The sequence below is a fragment of the Ovis canadensis genome, chromosome 2 (genome assembly GCF_042477335.2).
Source record: "Ovis canadensis isolate MfBH-ARS-UI-01 breed Bighorn chromosome 2, ARS-UI_OviCan_v2, whole genome shotgun sequence".
Lineage (NCBI taxonomy): Eukaryota > Metazoa > Chordata > Mammalia > Artiodactyla > Bovidae > Ovis > Ovis canadensis.
The window spans coordinates 156,478,432-156,497,249 of NC_091246.1; the positions used below are offsets into that span (position 1 = coordinate 156,478,432).

General features: G+C 38.6%; 1 protein-coding gene across 44 annotated transcripts in view; it reads right to left on the reverse strand.

Moving 5' to 3' along the window:
• PKP4 (plakophilin 4) overlaps positions 1 to 18,818 on the reverse strand; it is a 259,980-nt gene that overhangs the window by 120,177 nt on the left and 120,985 nt on the right. For 35 of the 44 annotated variants that reach the window (XM_069577451.1, XM_069577443.1, XM_069577448.1 and 32 more), the window contains one exon: positions 2,631 to 2,743. The exons of the other annotated variants lie outside the window; for them this stretch is intronic. In XM_069577451.1, the coding sequence (XP_069433552.1) occupies positions 2,631 to 2,743 (113 nt within the window). The remainder of the gene's footprint in view (positions 1 to 2,630; positions 2,744 to 18,818) is intronic. 44 annotated transcript variants of the gene reach the window in all.

Below are 18,818 nucleotides of genomic sequence, written 5' to 3' on the forward strand. Positions count from 1 at the left end.
AGACTCTTGAGAGTCCCTTGAACTGCAAGGAGATCCAACCAGTCCATCCTAAAGGAGACCAGTCCTGCGTGTTCATTGGAAGGACTGATGCTGAGGCTGAAACTCCAATACTTTGGCCACATCATGTGAAGAGTTGACTCATTGGAAAAGACCCTGATGCTGGGAGGGATTGGGAGCAGGAGGAGAAGGGGACGACAGAGGATGAGATGGCTGGATGGCACCACCGACTCGATGGACATGGGTTTGGCTAGACTCCGGGAGTTGGTGATGGACGGGGAGGCCTGGCGTGCTGCGATTTATGGGGTCACAAAGAATCGGAGATGACTGAGCAACTGGACTGAACTGAACTGATTCAGAGTTTATTTCTCATATCTATCCTGATTCTAAGCTTTTACTTTGCAAATGTTACAATAAGCATCTGTATTTGTCTTCCTGTGCATACCTATCAGACTTTCTCCTAAGATATTAAGTTCTTAGTTTTAAGCCCTACTCTCTGGCCTGCTGATTCTTCTGATGGTTGAGTTTTTTTTTACTTGAGTTTTTAATTATCTGATTGTGAGCTCATCTTTGGTGACGTTAGTTTCTCAGCTGGAGATTCTTAAACAATGCATATGGTTATATTTGACTCTAAATTCACAGGGGTACAAGCCTGGGGTTGTCCAAGAGTGCATTTGAGGGCCACAGCTTATGTTTCCAAGTTCAAGTGCACCACCACAAGCACACAAGGCCTAACTCTTTGGTCCCTAAAGGAGTATTAAATCGAAGACTCTAGTGCTTTGTTGGGGGCTTGACTATGCCCAGGCCTCCTGCACTAGCAGCTCAAATACTTGTGAGCCTGGCTTCTGGTTCTGTATTTCTAGAACCTGAGGATTTTCTTTGCTCTTTTACTATTTCCTTTAGTTATTGACCTGTATTACTGAATATCAAGTATTTCTAGGAGCTTACTGACAAACTTTTATGTTCCTTTTAGTTGTCTAAATTGTCAGAATAAACAGCTTAACTGAATTCTTTAAATATGGATTTAATTTTTCTAATAGTATAAATTATATTTGAAAAAATCTGTTGGTTCATACTTTTTGGAAATGTTCAACACTACATTACTGAGCTTGTGAACTGCTCTTTTTTGTGCTAAAGATACAGATAACCTTAAAAAATAGGTAAAATTAAAACAAATTTTTGTTTTGACAATTTTAACTTTCTTAATAAATTATCTAATTGAGTTATATATAAGTTAGAAATTTTTGATTTATAATTTTATACCTTGCTTATAATTTCTCATCCTATAAAAACTGATGTTTTTAAAATGTTCACATTATTTGATATCTGTGTTTAAAGTTTCCTTTATCTTATTTGCATGCTTCATGCTGTACTAAACATACGTATGTGCATAACTGTTAAGGATCAAAGATGAAAAAATTCATGAGAATACAATTTATCTGTCTAGTAATTTAAAATGGATAGCAATCAGCTACAAACAGCATTCTACTCACCAAGAAGGATTTTTTGGCTATGAATAATAGGAGATACAGAGAAGTACAACAATTATGATGTTAGAAACAACTGAGAGACAAGTTACTACGAGCACACACCTACTTAGTAATAAACAAACTAAGCTTAAAAATGCAAGCAACATAAGTACTGCATAGTAGGCTTTCTTGGAATATGTAAATACCAAGAAAGAAACCCACAGATTGGATAAACAATGATTCACCAGTTGGAGTTGTGGCAGTAATTCATATTCTAATGATGTTTTAAAATAGCATAACAGGTTATTTAAATATAAAACAATACTTGTGATTAAATGTTTTTTTGGTCCAGTAATATATTTGTTTTGTGCTGATTTGAATATACAATTATCTCAAATAGTAATCATTTCATATAGTATTTTTACAGAGTTCTAGAAAACTCAAGGTAAATGAAGGCATTTTTCAAAGCTAGCTAAATGCTATTACTTGGAAATACTTCTTAGTCAAAAAGAAAAAAAAAACCAATATCAGGTTTCCAAAATCAATTAGCTTTACCAAATAATTAGCAATTAATTGTTAAAACCATTCATTAACTTTGTCTACATATTATACATCAAATTTCTAAAGGCAAATTTCTAGTGGCTTTTGCTAGAGAACCATACCAGTGCCGTATAAAACACTTAAAGCACAAAACTGAAGGATAATCAATATCGCAAGAGGTTTCTCAAAATTAGAATAAATTGACATTTTGGTATCAATTTTAGTAAGACAAGTTAACAGTGACAACACTAAAAGCATCATTTGCTGCATCTAGGACAATTAATATGGCCTGTGACTTGCAGGCAGTTAAGAAGATAAAGGCATTTAAAAAGATAGAGCCACAGGTGTACACGTGTTCCCTGTCCTGAACACCCCTCCTACCTCCCTCCCCATACCATCCCTCTGGGTCATCCCAGTGCACCAGCCCCGAGCACGCGTACACCCGCAGTGGATTCATGTTGATGTATGGCAAAACCAATACAATACTGTAAGGTAATTAGCTTCCAATTAAAATAAACAAATTTATATTAAAAAAAAAAAAAAAGAAGCTTGCAAACTAAGAAAAAAAAAAAAGCTAGAGCCATCGGCCAAAAAAAAAAAAAAAGAGAGCCATCGGCCCTGTACCTGGTGCTGGCGATGCTTGGTGATTCTGCTCCAAGCCTACATCTTTCTAGCTGACTGGCAACAATCTGCCTTTCCACCTCCAGTTCTCGGGTGAGTCGCTGAAACTGAAGCTCCTGTGATTCAAGGAAATAAAAGGAACATAAAGCACCAGGTTTGCTCAGGCAGATACATGAATTCATGTATGTCACAAGAAACACAGGAACATGCCCAAAACGTAACACTATAGTGTGGCCTTACGAGAGGAGGGTTTTGGATGGAACTGTGGGCCTAAACAACCTACTGATTTGAAGCTCTTACAAACAAACTTAAAGGCACTAGAATTTCAGTCTTTGTTTGAAACTGAAAATACGTAAATCCTTATTTGGCCTTTTTTTCCCCCTTTGGTTCTAATTGAGGTCTTCAAATAGTACTTATGCAATAGGGATATAACATGAGGGTTGCAGAGTCCTTACATTAGAGGCACACCAACCAATATAAATACTCTCTTCATCCTTAACAGCTAACATTTTCATCTCTCACACTGTATGTTAGCTCAGCATTAAAAAAAGTAAATTGCTGTGATGAGACTCGCTTGACAGTATTAGATACAAAACCTTTTAATTGTTAAGAAAAAAAAATCATTACAATCCCACATAAAGTCTTGCTATATTTATCTATAACACAAACACATTTTTCCTATTGTCACAAATGTGTTCATGTGTCACTGTATGAAGGGACAAGAGGAAAAATAATGAAAAGGTCTGAGTCATAATATAGAACTTAAAATTGTATTAAAACGATGGAAGCTTGTCTAAAGAAATTGTATTTTTCATACTACGATGCATCACTAAGGCAAGTATTCTATTCTAGGAGAAATGCTTTAACATTATTTGTACTTATCTCATTGTTCTCTTTTTTTTTTTTTTTTAGAAATACTCTGCTTTAATTAAATTATTTTATACCATCTGTATATCCTCAATAAGTTTATAATATTGCACATAAGAATTTCACAATTGCTAGCACCCAATAGATTGGCGGCAGAAGCTAAATATTCTACAAGTCTAGCAACCACAGCATGAGGAATATTGGAACTTGGTATGAAAATATTATAGTCCTGGTTGTCAGATATTTCCCAGGTTTAAATAACTCAATTTTACTGCTAGTGTTGGATTACTCTTTAAATTCTTCCTCCTCAAAATAAAATTTAAAGCATGACTATATAACTATTTAATGATATTAATAGGTAAATATTTATTATTATTTAATATATATTGAGGTGAACTGGAATGATACATGCCGAATTCATGATAATGGTTGTCTCTGGGTTGGATTTTGGGTCAAAGAGTGGTAATTAAAAGGGATATGGATTTTATTTATGATATTTTGTGTGCTAAAATATGCTTGATTTAAATATATATTAAAATCATAATTGATAATTCTGAGTTGTGGGAAGATAGATTTTCTATGTGTAATATTTTATTTTATTTTATTTTTAATTTTTTTTAATTTTAGTTTTTTATTTTTTAAATTTTAAAATCTTTAATTCTTACATGCATTCCCAAACATGAACCCCCCTCCCACCTCCCTCCCCATAACAACTTTCTGGGTCATCCCCATGCACCAGCCCCAAGCATGCTGCATCCTGCGTCAGACATAGACTGGCGATTCAATTCACATGATAGTATACATGTTAGAATGTCATTCTCCCAAATCATCCCACCCTCTCCCTCTCCCTCTGAGTCCAAAAGTCCGTTATACACATCTGTGTCTCTTTCCCTGTCTTGCATACAGGGTCGTCATTGCCATCTTCCTAAATTCCATATATATGTGTTAGTATACTGAGGAGAACATAGGCAAAACACTCTCAGACATAAATCACAGCAGGATCCTCTATGATCCACCTCCCAGAATTCTGGAAATAAAAGCAAAAATAAACAAATGGGATCTAATTAAAATTAAAAGCTTCTGCACAACAAAGGAAACTATAAGCAAGGTGAAAAGACAGCCTTCTGAATGGGAGAAAATAATAGCAAATGAAGCAACTGACAAACAACTAATCTCAAAAATATACAAGCAACTTATGCAGCTCAATTCCAGAAAAATAAACGACCCAATCAAAAAATGGGCCAAAGAACTAAATAGACATTTCTCCAAAGAAGACATACGGATGGCTAACAAACACATGAAAAGATGCTCAACATCACTCATTATTAGAGAAATGCAAATCAAAACCACAATGAGGTACCACTTCACACCAGTCAGAATGGCTGCGATCCAAAAATCTGCAAGCAATAAATGCTGGAGAGGGTGTGGAGAAAAGGGAACCCTCCTACACTGTTGGTGGGAATGCAAACTAGTACAGCCACTATGGAGAACGGTGTGGAGATTCCTTAAAAAATTGCAAATAGAACTACCTTATGACCCAGCAATCCCACTGCTGGGCATACACACCAAGGAAACCAGAATTGAAAGAGACACATGTACCCCAATGTTCATTGCAGCACTGTTTATAATAGCCAGGACATGGAAACAACCTAGATGTCCATCAGCAGATGAATGGATAAGAAAGCTGTGGTACATATACACAATGGAGTATTATTCAGCGGTTAAAAAGAATTCATTTGAATCAGTTCTGATGAGATGGATGAAACTGGAGCCGATTATACAGAGTGAAGTAAGCCAGAAAGAAAAACACCAACACAGTATACTAACTCATTGTTCTCTTAACAGGATTTTAATATATAGAAAGCACACCATGCTATAAAATATCTATAAATCATGTACACTCTAAAGGCTTTAGGCCACAAATAACATCTCCAATAACACCTCAAGCTTCCCTTACAAGTCTACTCAAAGCAAATGCTGAACTGTAAGTGGTTTAATTGGACACTGACTACTGGTTCAAAATACCAGGGAGATGCACCTTAAGCAAAGGAACCAATCAGACATAGAACTACCTTAGTTCTGTTAATAATAATATTATTGACAACATACTATCTATGAGAGTAAAATACAATTCAATTGCAAAGTGAATTAACTCCCTGTGAGATTAGGCAAAGGTACAACTACTTGACAGCACTGGCTGAGCAAATTCTACAAACTATTCTTAGAATCATTCTTAAGAAAACAGTCTGTGAACTCTTACTGCTTTCTGATATTGACAGTCCTTTTCTAATGAGCCCAGTTGGTGTGGGAGAATATACAGCAGTAATAACAGTTGTTACACACAAGAACTATACACAGAAGAACTTTACGAAAAAGATCTTCATGACCCAGATAATCACGATGGTGTGATCACTCACCTAGAGCCAGATATCCTGGAATGTGAAGTCAAGAGGGCCTTAAGAGCATCACTATGAACAAAGCTAGTAGAGGTGATGGAATGCCAGTTAAGCTATTTCAAATCCTAAAAGATGATGCTGTGAAAGTGCTGCATTCAATATGCCAGCAAATCTGGAAAACTCAACAGTGGCCACAAGATTGGAAAAGGTCAGTTTCATTCCAATTCCAAAGAAAGGCAATGCCAAAGAATGCTCAAACTACCGCACAATTGTACTCATCTCACACACTAGCAAAGTAATGCTCAAAATTTCTTCAAGTCAGGCTTCAGCAGTAAGTGAACCGTGAACTTCCAGATGTTCAAGGTGGATCTGAAAAAGGCAGAGGAACCAGAGATCAAATTGCCAACATCTGCTGGATCATCAAAAAAGCAAGAGAGTTCCAGAAAAACATCTATTTCTGCTTTACTGACTATGCCAAAGTCTTTGACTGTGTAGATCACAATAAACTGTGGAAAATTCTCAAAGAGATGGGAATCCCAGACCACCTGACCTGCCTCTTGAGAAACCTATATGCAGGTCAGGAAGCAGCAGTTAGAACTGGACATGGAACAACAGACTGGTTCCAAATAGGAAAAGGAGTACGTCAAGGCTGTATATTGTCACCCTGCTTATTTAACTTCTATTCAGAGTACATCATGAGAAACGCTGGGCTGGATGAAGCACAAGCTGGAATCAAGATTGCCAGGAGAAATATCAATAACCTCAGATATGCAGATGACACCACCCTTATGGCAGAAAGTGAAGAGGAACTAAAAAGCCTCTTGATGAAAGTGAGAGAGGAGAAGGAAAAAGCTGGCTTAAAGCTCAACATTCAGAAAACGAAGATCATGGCATCTGGTCCCATCACTTCATGGGAAATAGATGGGGAAACAATGGAAACAGTGAGAGACTTTGTTTTTCTGGGCTCCACAATCACTGCAGATGGTGATTGCAGCCATGAAATTAAAAGACGCTTACTCCTTGGAAGGAAAGTTATGACCAACCTAGAAAGCACATTAAAAAGCAGAGACATTACTTTGCCAACAAAGGTCCGTCTAGTGAAGGCTATGGTTTTTCCAGCGGTCATGTACGGATGTGAGAGTTGGACTATAAAGAAAGCTGAGCACAGAAGAATCGATGCTTTTCAACTGTGGTGTTGGAGAAGACTCTTGAGAGTCCCTTGGACTGCAAGGAGATCCAACCAGTCCATTCTAAAGGAGATCAGTCCTGGGTGTTCTTTGGAAGAACTGATGTTGAAGCTGAAACACCAATACTTTGGCCACCTCATGAGAAGAGTGGACTCATTGGAAAAGACCGTGATGCTGGGGAAGATTGAAGGCAGGAGGAGAAGGGGACGACAGAGGATGAGATGGTTGGATGGCATTACCAAGTCAATGGACATGAGTTCGGGTAAACTCCAGGAGTTGGTGATGGACAGGGAGGCCTGGCGTGCTGCAATCCATGGGGTTGCGAAGAGTCTGACATGACTGAGCAACTGAACTGAATTGTTGGCCCAACAATGCTGTAAAACAGGATCATAATGGGTAAGGAGGGGGCACTGCCTACCTCTATTTAATAATTCCTAGGTCCCGGGCTTCTGATCAATGTTTGGCCACAAAACACCAAATAGATAATAACTGCATAATATTCAGTACCAGACTAAGATCACTGATTTTAAGGACAAATACTATTATGTTTACTTCCCAGTCTTTGTCCTTAGTAGCATCATAGCTTTTGTGATACACTTTCATCCTTTCAATTATTTTTTTTGTGTGTATGCCCAGTTGCTCAGCCATGTCTGACTCTTTGTGACCCCAAGGACTATAAGACCTAACTCTGTGTGACTCCATGGACTGTAGCCTGACAGTTTCCTCTGTCCATGGGATTTTCCAGGCGAGATTACTGGAGTGGGTTGCCATTTTCTTCTCCGGGGGATCTTCCTGATCCAGGAATCAATCTGAGTCTCGTGCACTGGCAGCTGGATTCTATACCACTGTAGACTGTTTATTATACACCTCTTTTCCTGGAAGACTGGCTGCCTGTACCAAGCTGGGCCACAAAAGGACCATCCGTACATCTCAAAATATCCCCCAACCCATTATATAACTTTTGAGTTCTCAGTTCAGTGGCTAATAGGGATTGAGGACTGGAGGGTTTCATTTGGGGATGGCCAAAAGTTACCAGGATAGGATTAAGGTATGTTGTAAACTAGAACAGTAAAACAATTTCCATTCTTAGAAAAAAAAATCTATTTTAGTGGGTTTAAAAAAAAATTATGTATATAGCTGCCTATGGTCTTTTGAGCATCCTTTCAAGGAAATATTTGGGAAATTTCTTGCTTTAAGGCAGACAATGGAACTTAATGTCCCATAATTCCTTCCCTCTGAAGCAGATATAGGCAACTTCAGCTCTGCCGAGAAGATGCCAGACTGTGACTAGGATGCTGAAGCCAAGATGTTGACATCAGAAAACACGAAGCTCGTTTCCTCTCTTCCTTTCACCTTCTTGCTGCACTTCCTGTAGTAGAAATTGAGGCCAAGTCTCTAACATGGAAATAACCTCCACACAAACTATGTTTATACTTGATGGCAGCGCCAGTGCTTCCTTGATTTGGACACTATTCCTGAGAGCTCAGTCTCAAGGTTTGTTCTCCAGCACTGGCAGCAAACATGGGAATTCACGAATAACCACTAATAAGTATCTTTTCCCCACATAATTAGCCATGTTAGTCTCTTTTTCTTGCAACTAGAAACTCTTGACTGATAGACCTCCAGAAACCATTTACAGTTGTGAAGTTTATGAGAAGAGCCTCAGTGCCCATGATGCAGCTGATTTTTTAGAAGTTGGGCAATTCCTGTAACACTCGTTTGGACTGAGTAAAGTCCACATTGTATCCCTCTTAGCTGCAGAGTCTATAATATTGAACATCACTGGCTACTTTTATCAAACCCACTTCACCCATTATTTGCCCACCCTTCTCACAAGTAGAACATAGTTAAAGCCTCCACAGCAGACTCTCAGGAAGCTGTAAAGCATGGAATCTGTTCAGGTTACCTAATAGTTGTGAACATTTACAAGCAAAATATATGTATGCTTTGTTGTAAAGTTATTAATATTATATTAATTCCAAAGAATATAAGTTGAACTCCCACATGTGACTGCCATCAAGATGAATGAGTATGATATAAACATTTGACAATTTTGTCTCCCCTGGATTCTTAAGACTGAGTGACAAGGAAGACAGTATTACACAGTCATATAAAAACACCTCTAATGATTTCCAAAATAATACTCATCAAGAGGATTATGCTGTGATACCATCCATAAATTAAAAATTTTTTTTAATCTTCTAAACATAATGTGTGAAATTTGACCCTTACCACCGCCTCTAAAACTGGGCATCTAAATTATGGGTGGATCCTTTGACAAAAGCAAGGAAATAATGTTAAAAGCATCTGCCAGCGATTTAGTACATGGCAACTTCCCCTTAAATTCTGTTAAACAAGACCATAATCAAGGTTAGAAAGTAAGTCAAGGCTACTGACATGCTATAAAAATGGAGTCAGTTCACATGTGTTTGGAAGCTTTTGTTTATATGTTATGTTTGTTTACTTCATCTCTCTCAGGTAAGTCTATCAAAAATCATTCTCTGAGAGTCAAGCAGACAGAAGAAAACATAAAGATTCACTTTCATGATCTTGTACGGTAGACAGAAATGTGTGGCTGAGGAGGCCCAACTCACTGCCCCAGAGGTCATGCCTTCAGGGGTCCCTCAGCTGACGAGAGCCTTCGTGACCCAGGAAGTTATATCCTTCTGGGCAGGCTGCGTGCAGCACTGATTGAGATGAGAAAAGCCAGGTTCAGACATGCTTTAGAGTTTGCCATCAGCTTAACTCCCTGGCCACCTCATGCCAAGAGTTGACTCACTGGAAAAGACTCTGATGCTGGGAGGGATTGGGGGCAGGAGGAGAAGGGGACGACAGAGGATGAGATGGCTGGATGGCATGACTGATTCGATGGGCCTGAGTCTGAGTGAACTCTGGGAGTTGGTGATGGACAGGGAGGCCTGGCGTGCTGCGATTCATGGGGTCACAGAGTTGGACACGACTGAGTGACCGAACTGAACTAACTCCCTGGCATGGTATTTGGACCCCCCGACCCCGGTGCCCAAGACTGCTTTTTTGTCCCCTCTCCTCCGTAAGAGCTGATCTATAATACACACTCTGCATGAAAACTCCACTTCAGTGAGAACCCAACCTGAGACAGTATTGTTTTCAGATTCTTTTACAGAATGACAGGAAGTTTTCCCTCACTCCTAGTTTTTAAAATTGTGAGATTCTTTAAATGTACTGAAAAAGTACAGACAATAATACAAGGAGCTTTGGCAAATCTGACCTAGGTCTAGCAAATCTTACTCTTTTGCTACATGTGCTTCAAGCTTTTTGAGAAATAAAGTATTACAGATACAATGAAATCCCCTGGTTTCTCTTTCCTGGATCTTATTTCTCTCTCTCCCCTTTCCTCTCCAGAAGAAACCATTATCTTGAATTTGGTGTTTAATATTCACATGAATATTTTATGTTATTACTACTCCATATATACAGTACCATAAATAATATATAGTATCACTTTGCATATTCATACAATTTATATAAACGGTATACAAAACACCCAGGGTTCTGCAGATTGCTTTTATTACAATATGATTTTGAGATTTATCAATATCAGTACACCTAGACCCAGTTCATTTATTCCCATTGCTCAACAACATTCTATTGTATGACTCCGGCACAGTATATTTGTATGTTCTCATCATAATGAACCCTTGGGTTGTTTCCAATTTTGTGCAATTATCAACATGCTGCAAAAGAAGCATCTTTGTATAAATCATCTATACACATGTGGCAGACAGTTCCAGTAGAGTCTTAGATATGGAATTGTTGAGTTGAAGGCTATGTACATCTTCAAATTTACTTGATAATGATTATTATGTTACCTTCCAAAGTGATTGTACCAATTTACATTCCAGTCAGCACTGTATGAGAGTTACAGTTTATGTACATTCTCACTGATGCCAATCTGCATGTGGGGGCTTAAATTTCTTTTCATTCTTTTCTTCTTTTTGTAAAGGCATGGAATGATAGGCATGGAGTACTATCTTGCATTTATTTATTTTGTGTTTCCCTGCTAAACAACATGTTTTCATATGCTTATTGGCCACTTAGGTACCTTCTTCTCGCACAGCTATCATACACTATCAGGGGGCCAGGTTTCTCAACACCCTTGCACTAATGCTTTAGGTTTGGGCAAGGGATATCCCATTAGACTCCCACAGTAGGCTGTCCTCAGAGGGCACATAGTGTGTAACATCCAATGGTGTGCTCAAGACCACTTGGGCTTGACACACACCTTCAGGGTGGAAGCCAGGTTTACTGTTTACTTGGCTTAGGAGTCTCACTTTCATTTTGGTTTTCGTTTCTATGGGTTCTTTACTTTCTTGGCACCTTAGCCTTGCTTTTGAAAAGACAATTTAAGCACTTTATTCAGTATACATATTTAGTTTCTTTTAGGGGAAGACTGGTTAGGGTATTGAATATACCAGAAATGGGAGTCTCCACAGCTTTTTCATATTTTCTCTGAATTTTTCTGAGCTTTATTCAGGGGGAACTTCTTAGTATTTCTTTCAATTCCCTATTTCCCTGTTTGCCTTGTTAAGGGTTTATGTCATCTGTTATACTTTTTTCCAACGGCAATATTTTCCATTTCTGAGACTTCTAGTTGTGTCTTTTTCCTACCCACCTGTTCCTGCTGCTCATTTCAAGTGAAATCTGTTCCTGCTGCTCACTTGGAGTGAAAGCTCTATCATCTCCCTTGCTATTCAGGTTTACCTTTATCTAAACTCCACATACCTCAGTCCTAAGAGACTTTAGATTGTGATTCAGTGTTTCTTTCAGACAGAAATAATACTGCATACCTAGTTATGTCCCCTGCCACTGGCTTCAAGAAGCCCAACAAGCATTAGGTTCTTCCCCTTTCATTTCCTTCAATTAGCAGGAAGAGCTCCAACCCAGACCTCAGTGTCAAGGACCCTGGTGCTATTCTTCACCCTTTTGTGGCCTCAGGGCCTCTCTCAGCTTCATTAATTCCTCACTGATGGCCAGCAGTCACATATCTCATGACGGTTTCCAACTGTGCCCTATGGAAGCCTCACTCCAGTTAGCAAATTCTGTTTATAAACTTGTCATTTTTTTACTCAGAATATTCTCCATCTCAAGGTTACTAAGAAGACTTTCCCACTATAACCTTTAACTGAAATGTAGTTCTTTCCTGAAAATACTGCTTCTTCTGACCTCTCTCTGGTGAAGATTATGCATTCTTCAAACATCACAGCTGAGGTGCCTGGAGCAGGAAGCTGGCCATCACTGGCTCATTACCTCTACTTACTAGCATGAAGTTGTAGATAGGATTCCTCATAGACCTCCTGTCAGCTGAATCTGTAATCATATTCCTTCTTACACTCCTGTATTATTAAGCCATTCTCTCTTTCCCCTTAATTGTTGGAGACCATTATTCCTCCAAACGTGTGCACAAGCTCACTGTTTGGGGGTCATGCCATCCGACTACAGTTGCCCACTTGCATCACTAGATCTATTTACTTCAGGCTGTTCTAACTGATTCACTAATTCAAGAGTGGCTGTAATAGTTACTAACACTGTGATGGTGACAACTGAGAAACAGCTGTAGGAACTCCTATCAGGCCATTACTGATCCTGCCCCCAAATTTCCACTAATTCTTTCTCTTCCAGGCTTGGTGGGGGCAGTGTCGCGTTCTTGTCTAAGGCCAGCCTCTTCATGCCCTCTTGCCTCTTCTAGGATCTTGCTTCTCTTTCCTGAATTGTTGGTGTTTCCTCTCAGTTTAATGCCTAAATCTTTCTCATTGGAAAACATCTTCTTAACCTCAGGACTCCTCAATCTGTTTCCTTCTCCTTGACCTCCTTTAATTAAATATTTCTCTTTAAATTGACTCCTTTTAAAAACAGTATTATCTCAGTATTAAAATAATTGAAATCCTGATTTCTAATGCTTTTATATAATCATCTTAATATAAATTTAAATACATAATTTTAAAAGATGCGTATCTGTGCAGTAAAAGCCCATTCATATCAGCAATACAGGTACACCACACCAGGGGATGACACACCTTTCCATGCCTACACAACTCGGGAGGAAAGTCTGAGTACTGCTTAGACTCAAAGAAGTAAACTGACATGATCATTATTCGATGTAATCAATGCTTAAGTGAGAGTATCTATATTTTAATTACTGTTTCCTAAAACTCTTCCAATAATAATTTTTTTCTAATTTAGTATGGTGAAAGAGTTTTATATCACTTAAATGTCCATTATCACTGCATAATAAGAAGTTGGATTTTTAAGGTCCACAGGATTTCACAGGATATGTCCTAATCTCAGGGTTCCCAGACAGTGCTAGTAGTAAAGAACCTGCCTGCAATGCAGGAGACGCAGATATGGGTTTGATCCCTGGGTGGGGAAGATCCTCTGGAGGAGGGCATGGTGACCCACTCCCATATTCTTGCCTGGAGAATTCCATGGACAGAGGAGCCTGGAGGGCTACAGTCCATTGAGTCACAAAGAATCAGACACAACTGGAGTGAATTAGCATGCACACACACCCCATCTCAGGACGTACTGATATTACAGCATTTTTTCTCTTTTCCACATTAAAAACATGAGCAAATTATGGTCATGATGATATCTTTGAGGCTCTTGAGTCAGGCCTGGGGAATTACTTTAAAAATGAATATTTAAGAGCTAAAATATTCAAAACATCCCAGATACTGTTCCCTAATCTAGGTTGACACCAAAACCAAATCTGTCATATTTTCAAAGCACCCCTAAACTTCTCAACCTTGAAATAACCATTCATTAGCATAGAGATGATCAAATGCTCTTTCTATCAAAGTTACTTAATAAGTGACAAGTCATTATTAAGTGTATTTGGTAGTTCCTAAAAATCATACATAATTAATTATAAAAATTAAGTGTATTTGGTAGTCCCTAAAAATCATACATAATTAATTATAAAAATGCTAAGTATATGATATTCATATCATATACTTTGTACTGACCAGACCCTTTTGTTAAAAAGAAACACTGCCTTTCTCAACCAAACTGTGTTCTCAGACAACAGAGTCCCACAGGTTTGCCCTTATTGGAAGGGGTTTAAACCTTCGAGGAAGTTTGAAAAATGCTGCCCAGGGGATTCCAAATCTTGGAGGTTCACATGACACTAGAATATAAAAAGTTCTCAGGTGTCTACCGATAAGAAATTGCCTTGCCTTTGTACTACCTGGAGATTTTTCCATTTATTGAAACTAACCTCGATTTTCCAAAGAATAACTATTAACGGCTCAAGGAACAATACTGCCTTGCAGAACACAACTTGGTCAACACTAAAAATTCATCTCATGTTTACTGTACTTTGAGATGACTGAATTAAGGGATACTGCCTTGTATTCTACACTTAAAAAAAAAAAAAAGAAACCACCACCACCACCTCATATACTGGAAAACCCAATTTTTCATTACTTTGGTACAGGCTGAATATTTACAACGGGGAGGTCACCACAAATGGTTAACCTTCAGATGGAAACTCCTGACCTGACATCAGTCCAAAGATAGGAAGGGAACACATTACTAGGAAATTTCTGATGGATCAGTTGCCCTAAACTATGCCCTATGCTTCTTACATTTAGATCTTTTTTAAGATAACAGAAAAATATGAGATATGACCACCAATCTGATTTCCTATTATACTAGTTAACATTCTATAGGAGACGATCAACATTCAGATCTTTATTATTTTATCCTAGTAGCAAATCACATAGGATTATATCAGGTTTTAGCTTTGATATCTATCCTTCAGTTTTAATGAAGCAGAGAGGAAATAGCAAAGCTTACCAGATGCTCTAAATTTATATTCTAAAGCTCAGACTCTTATCTGTAACTGTCACCAAAGCTCCTTTATTAGGAAATCAAAATAAAGGAAGAGAGGTTTACACTGAAACACACTAATGAAAGCTTTGCTTAGAGCCACATGTGGATGAGAAGGTCAACCAAATAGGCAAAAGCTCGAGCTTTTCCTACTGCTATAAAGCACCACTGATGGCTTTATAAATATCTGCCACTACAAAAAGCTCATTGCCACTGGCTCTTAATCTCTTTCCTGGTGCTCTCTGACCACTGCATGGGCCTGTGTACATCAGTGACATCCAAATCTACTACGTCTAATCAGATTCAAACCAATGTTTTCAATGGTAGTGAGCTAAGCAGTTCTACTAACAGAAGAGCCACGCCCCACTACCAGCCATACCACCTTGCCTTCTGTGTTTTCTATTTCTCCACTGCAGAGGTCCTCAAAGTAGGGGCTCTGAACCAGCAGTATCAGCATCATTCAGAAACTTACTTGAATCAGAGGGGTCAGGTCCAGCTTGAACAGGTCTTCTAGGAGATTTTCATGCACACTGACCTACTGGAACCACCATTCCTCTTTGAAAGTGAAAGTGAAGTTGCTCAGTCATGTCTGACTCTGTGACCCCATGGACTGTAGCCTACCAAGCTTCTCTGTCCATGGGATTTTCCAGGCAAGAATACTGGAGTGGCTTGCCATTTCCTTCTGCAGGAGATCTTCCCAACCCAGGGATCGAACCTGGGTCTGCCGCATTGTTGGCAGACGCTTTACCGCCTGAGCCACCAGGGAAGTCACATATTCCTCTTTACTCAGGCTCAAAAATGTAAGTGTTTTCATGTTTTCATCATTTTTCCCTTTCTCTTATTCCTCACATATTAAATGGATTCCCAAACTCCGTCATCCAACCTCTCTACCACTACTGAATCCATTCACTTCCTTGCCATACCTGCCACTGCTATCCTAATTCAGAGTCACATTCACTTTAGATTATTGTAATGACCCTGCACTAAGTCTCCTCCCTACCCAATGGTGCTGAGGGGCCTGGCCTCGCTTTTCACATCTTTTCCAGATAAATTTGTTGAAGGTACAACATATTGATTAATAATCCGTTCCCAAGTGTTTCCTGTGCTCCAGGCTCTCTGCTAAGCTTTAACATACATTACCTCGCTAACTTCCTAGTCAGCCTGCCAGGGAGTGAAGGTTACCCTTGTTCACAGATAGCCGACTTGTCTGAAGTCATCCAAATCCAGGATCTGAATCACATCAGTCTGACTCCTAACTCCATGGTGTTAACCACTGTATGCCCCTTGCAGCCAACCTGTAATACAACTTACAAACAGTCGACTCAGCCTTATTTTAAGACCCTCTGCAGTCTGCCCTAAACCTTTTTTTCTTTTCCCCAGGATCCTGTCATTTCCCTTCTTGTACCTGAACAGAGCTATTCATTTTTTTCCATACGTATCACTCAGAGCTTTTTCTCATGTGACTCCATCCACCTGAAAAATCACCTTCTTATGTGCCTAGACTCCTTTATCCAGCCCTTGGGTAAAGCACTTGGCCGTTACATGTGCTGGATTTACTAAGCTGAATTCCCCTTAAAGAGGAGTGAAATCTATAATTGATTCATGTAGCTTCATGGAAAACCAAGACAAGAAATCCCTGCTAATTTATTCATGGTGAAATTTTACATAGTACACTTTATTTAGTATGTTATAATCGATCACATGAATTTTTAAATTGAATGATACAACAGGATTTTCTATTTTTCTTTAAAGTCACAAAGAGATAAGAAGAAGGCAGAGCTGTAAAAAGAAACTTGGTTTCCCTAACTTTTGTTGATTGCTTTTTCAATTAATCAGCTCTATCAGGGATTTCTTCAATTTAAGTCTGAATTTGGCAATAAGGAGTTCATGATCTGAGCCACAGTCAGCTCCCAGTCTTGTTTTTGCTGACTGTATAGAGCTTCTCCATCTGGCTGCAAAGAATATAATCAATCTGATTTTGATGTTGACCATCTGGTGATGTTCAAGTGTAGAGTCTTCTCTTGTGTTGTTGGAAGAGGGTGTTTGCTTTGACCAGTGTGTTCTCTTGGCAAAACTCTTATTAGCCTTTACCCTGCTTCATTCCTGTATTCTAAGGCCAAATTTGCCTGTTACTCCAGGTGTTTCTTGACTTCCTACTTTTGCATTCCAGTCCCCTATAATGAAAAGGACATCTGTTTTGGGTGTTAGTTCTAAAAGGTCTTGTAGGTCTTCATAGAACTGTTAACTTCAGCTTCTTCAGTGTTACTGGTTGGGGCATAGACTTGGATTACTGTGATATTGAATGATCTGCCTTGGAAATGAACAGAGATCATTCTGTCGTTTTTGAGATTGCATCCATCCTAAAGGAGATCAGTCCTGGGTGTTCTTTGGAAGGAATGATGCTAAAGCTGAAACTCTGGTACTTTGACCACCTCACGCGAAGAGTTACCTCATTGGAAAAAACCCTGATTCTGGGAGGGAGTGGTGGCAGGAGGAGAAGGGGACGAGAGGATGAGACGGCTGGATGGCATCACTGACTCGATGGACGTGAGTTTGAGTAAACTCCGGGAGTTGGTGATGGACAGGGAGGCCTGGTGTGCTGCAATTCATGGGGTCGCAAACTGTCGGACATGACTGAGCGACTGAACTGATCAGGGATTTCATATTATTCATGGTAACATGGGCATATAGGTTCTTTTAAAAAAAAATATGCATAGTTTCAGTGGTGTAGTAGCTTCATGCCATTACTGACTTTCCCCATGCCACTTCTCTCCTTCCCTCATTTATTTATACCTGTTTCCATCTGCCAAATTCCCTGAGCTCGCAGGCATCATATATGTACTGCCTTTCAAAAAATCAGGAGTTTCTCAGCCTTGGCATGCCATTTCTGAAAACCTAACAGTCCAATGACACTTTAAGTTATTAAACTAGAAATGCCTTCTTTTATTTCCATTTATCTTGTCTCCTAATAGTAGAAATATCAGCATCTGTGTATGAATATATGTGTGTGTAAATATAAATGCTGGTTAAATCTTCTATTGGTTGAGGTTTTACTAATTTATGTTTAAGGTAATCAAACAAATAAAAGAGCAACAGCATGAATAACTGATGCCCGTAGTCAGTGTCAGTTGCAGTTGTCAGTGACAACTCTTGCTGTCATTTTCCAACAAAGTAGGCATTTGGTAGAATTAATGTCAAAAACACAGAGGAGATTTTCTTTGAAAGGTAATGTCTTGAATGTCTGATTAGATGTTACTTTAACATTCATTAAGAAAATATAAATAATAATAATGACTTAACATTAACAATTTATTTGGTTTTCTAGTACATAAATATTTCAAAATTAGTTAAGACCAGTGATGCAAATCACCTAATGTCAGATGCTTATTTGAGAGCTAATTGCGCAGATGATAATAATGCATATAAATCATTATTGCTGAAACGGAAAAGTGAGAGGAATAAATGACCAACCTCCAACTTCCTGTGTGTGCACTAGTTGCTGCAAACACAGCAAAGAATATGAAAATGACAACAGAAACAAAAACAAGGGGAAATTTAATCTTCCTTTCTTTAGTAAATCTAATAAATAGCACCAGGGAATAAGAGGCTAATTTTCAAAATGACTAATTTAAGGTTTGGTTAATAACTTAATGAAATGTAATGGAAAAAGAAAACAAATACCGTCTAGGACAGGTAGCTCCTGTCTTATGATTCTACTTTTTAAATTACTAGGCTTCCTTCTACAGTGGTTCTTTCTGCTTTGCAGATATTTTAAGACCAAAGTGTGGGGAAGGGGGAGGTAGCTGGACTAAGAATATACATTTATTAATTGTGCCCTAGTAAGTTCAATGGTTCCCTGAGAAATCCTGTTACCC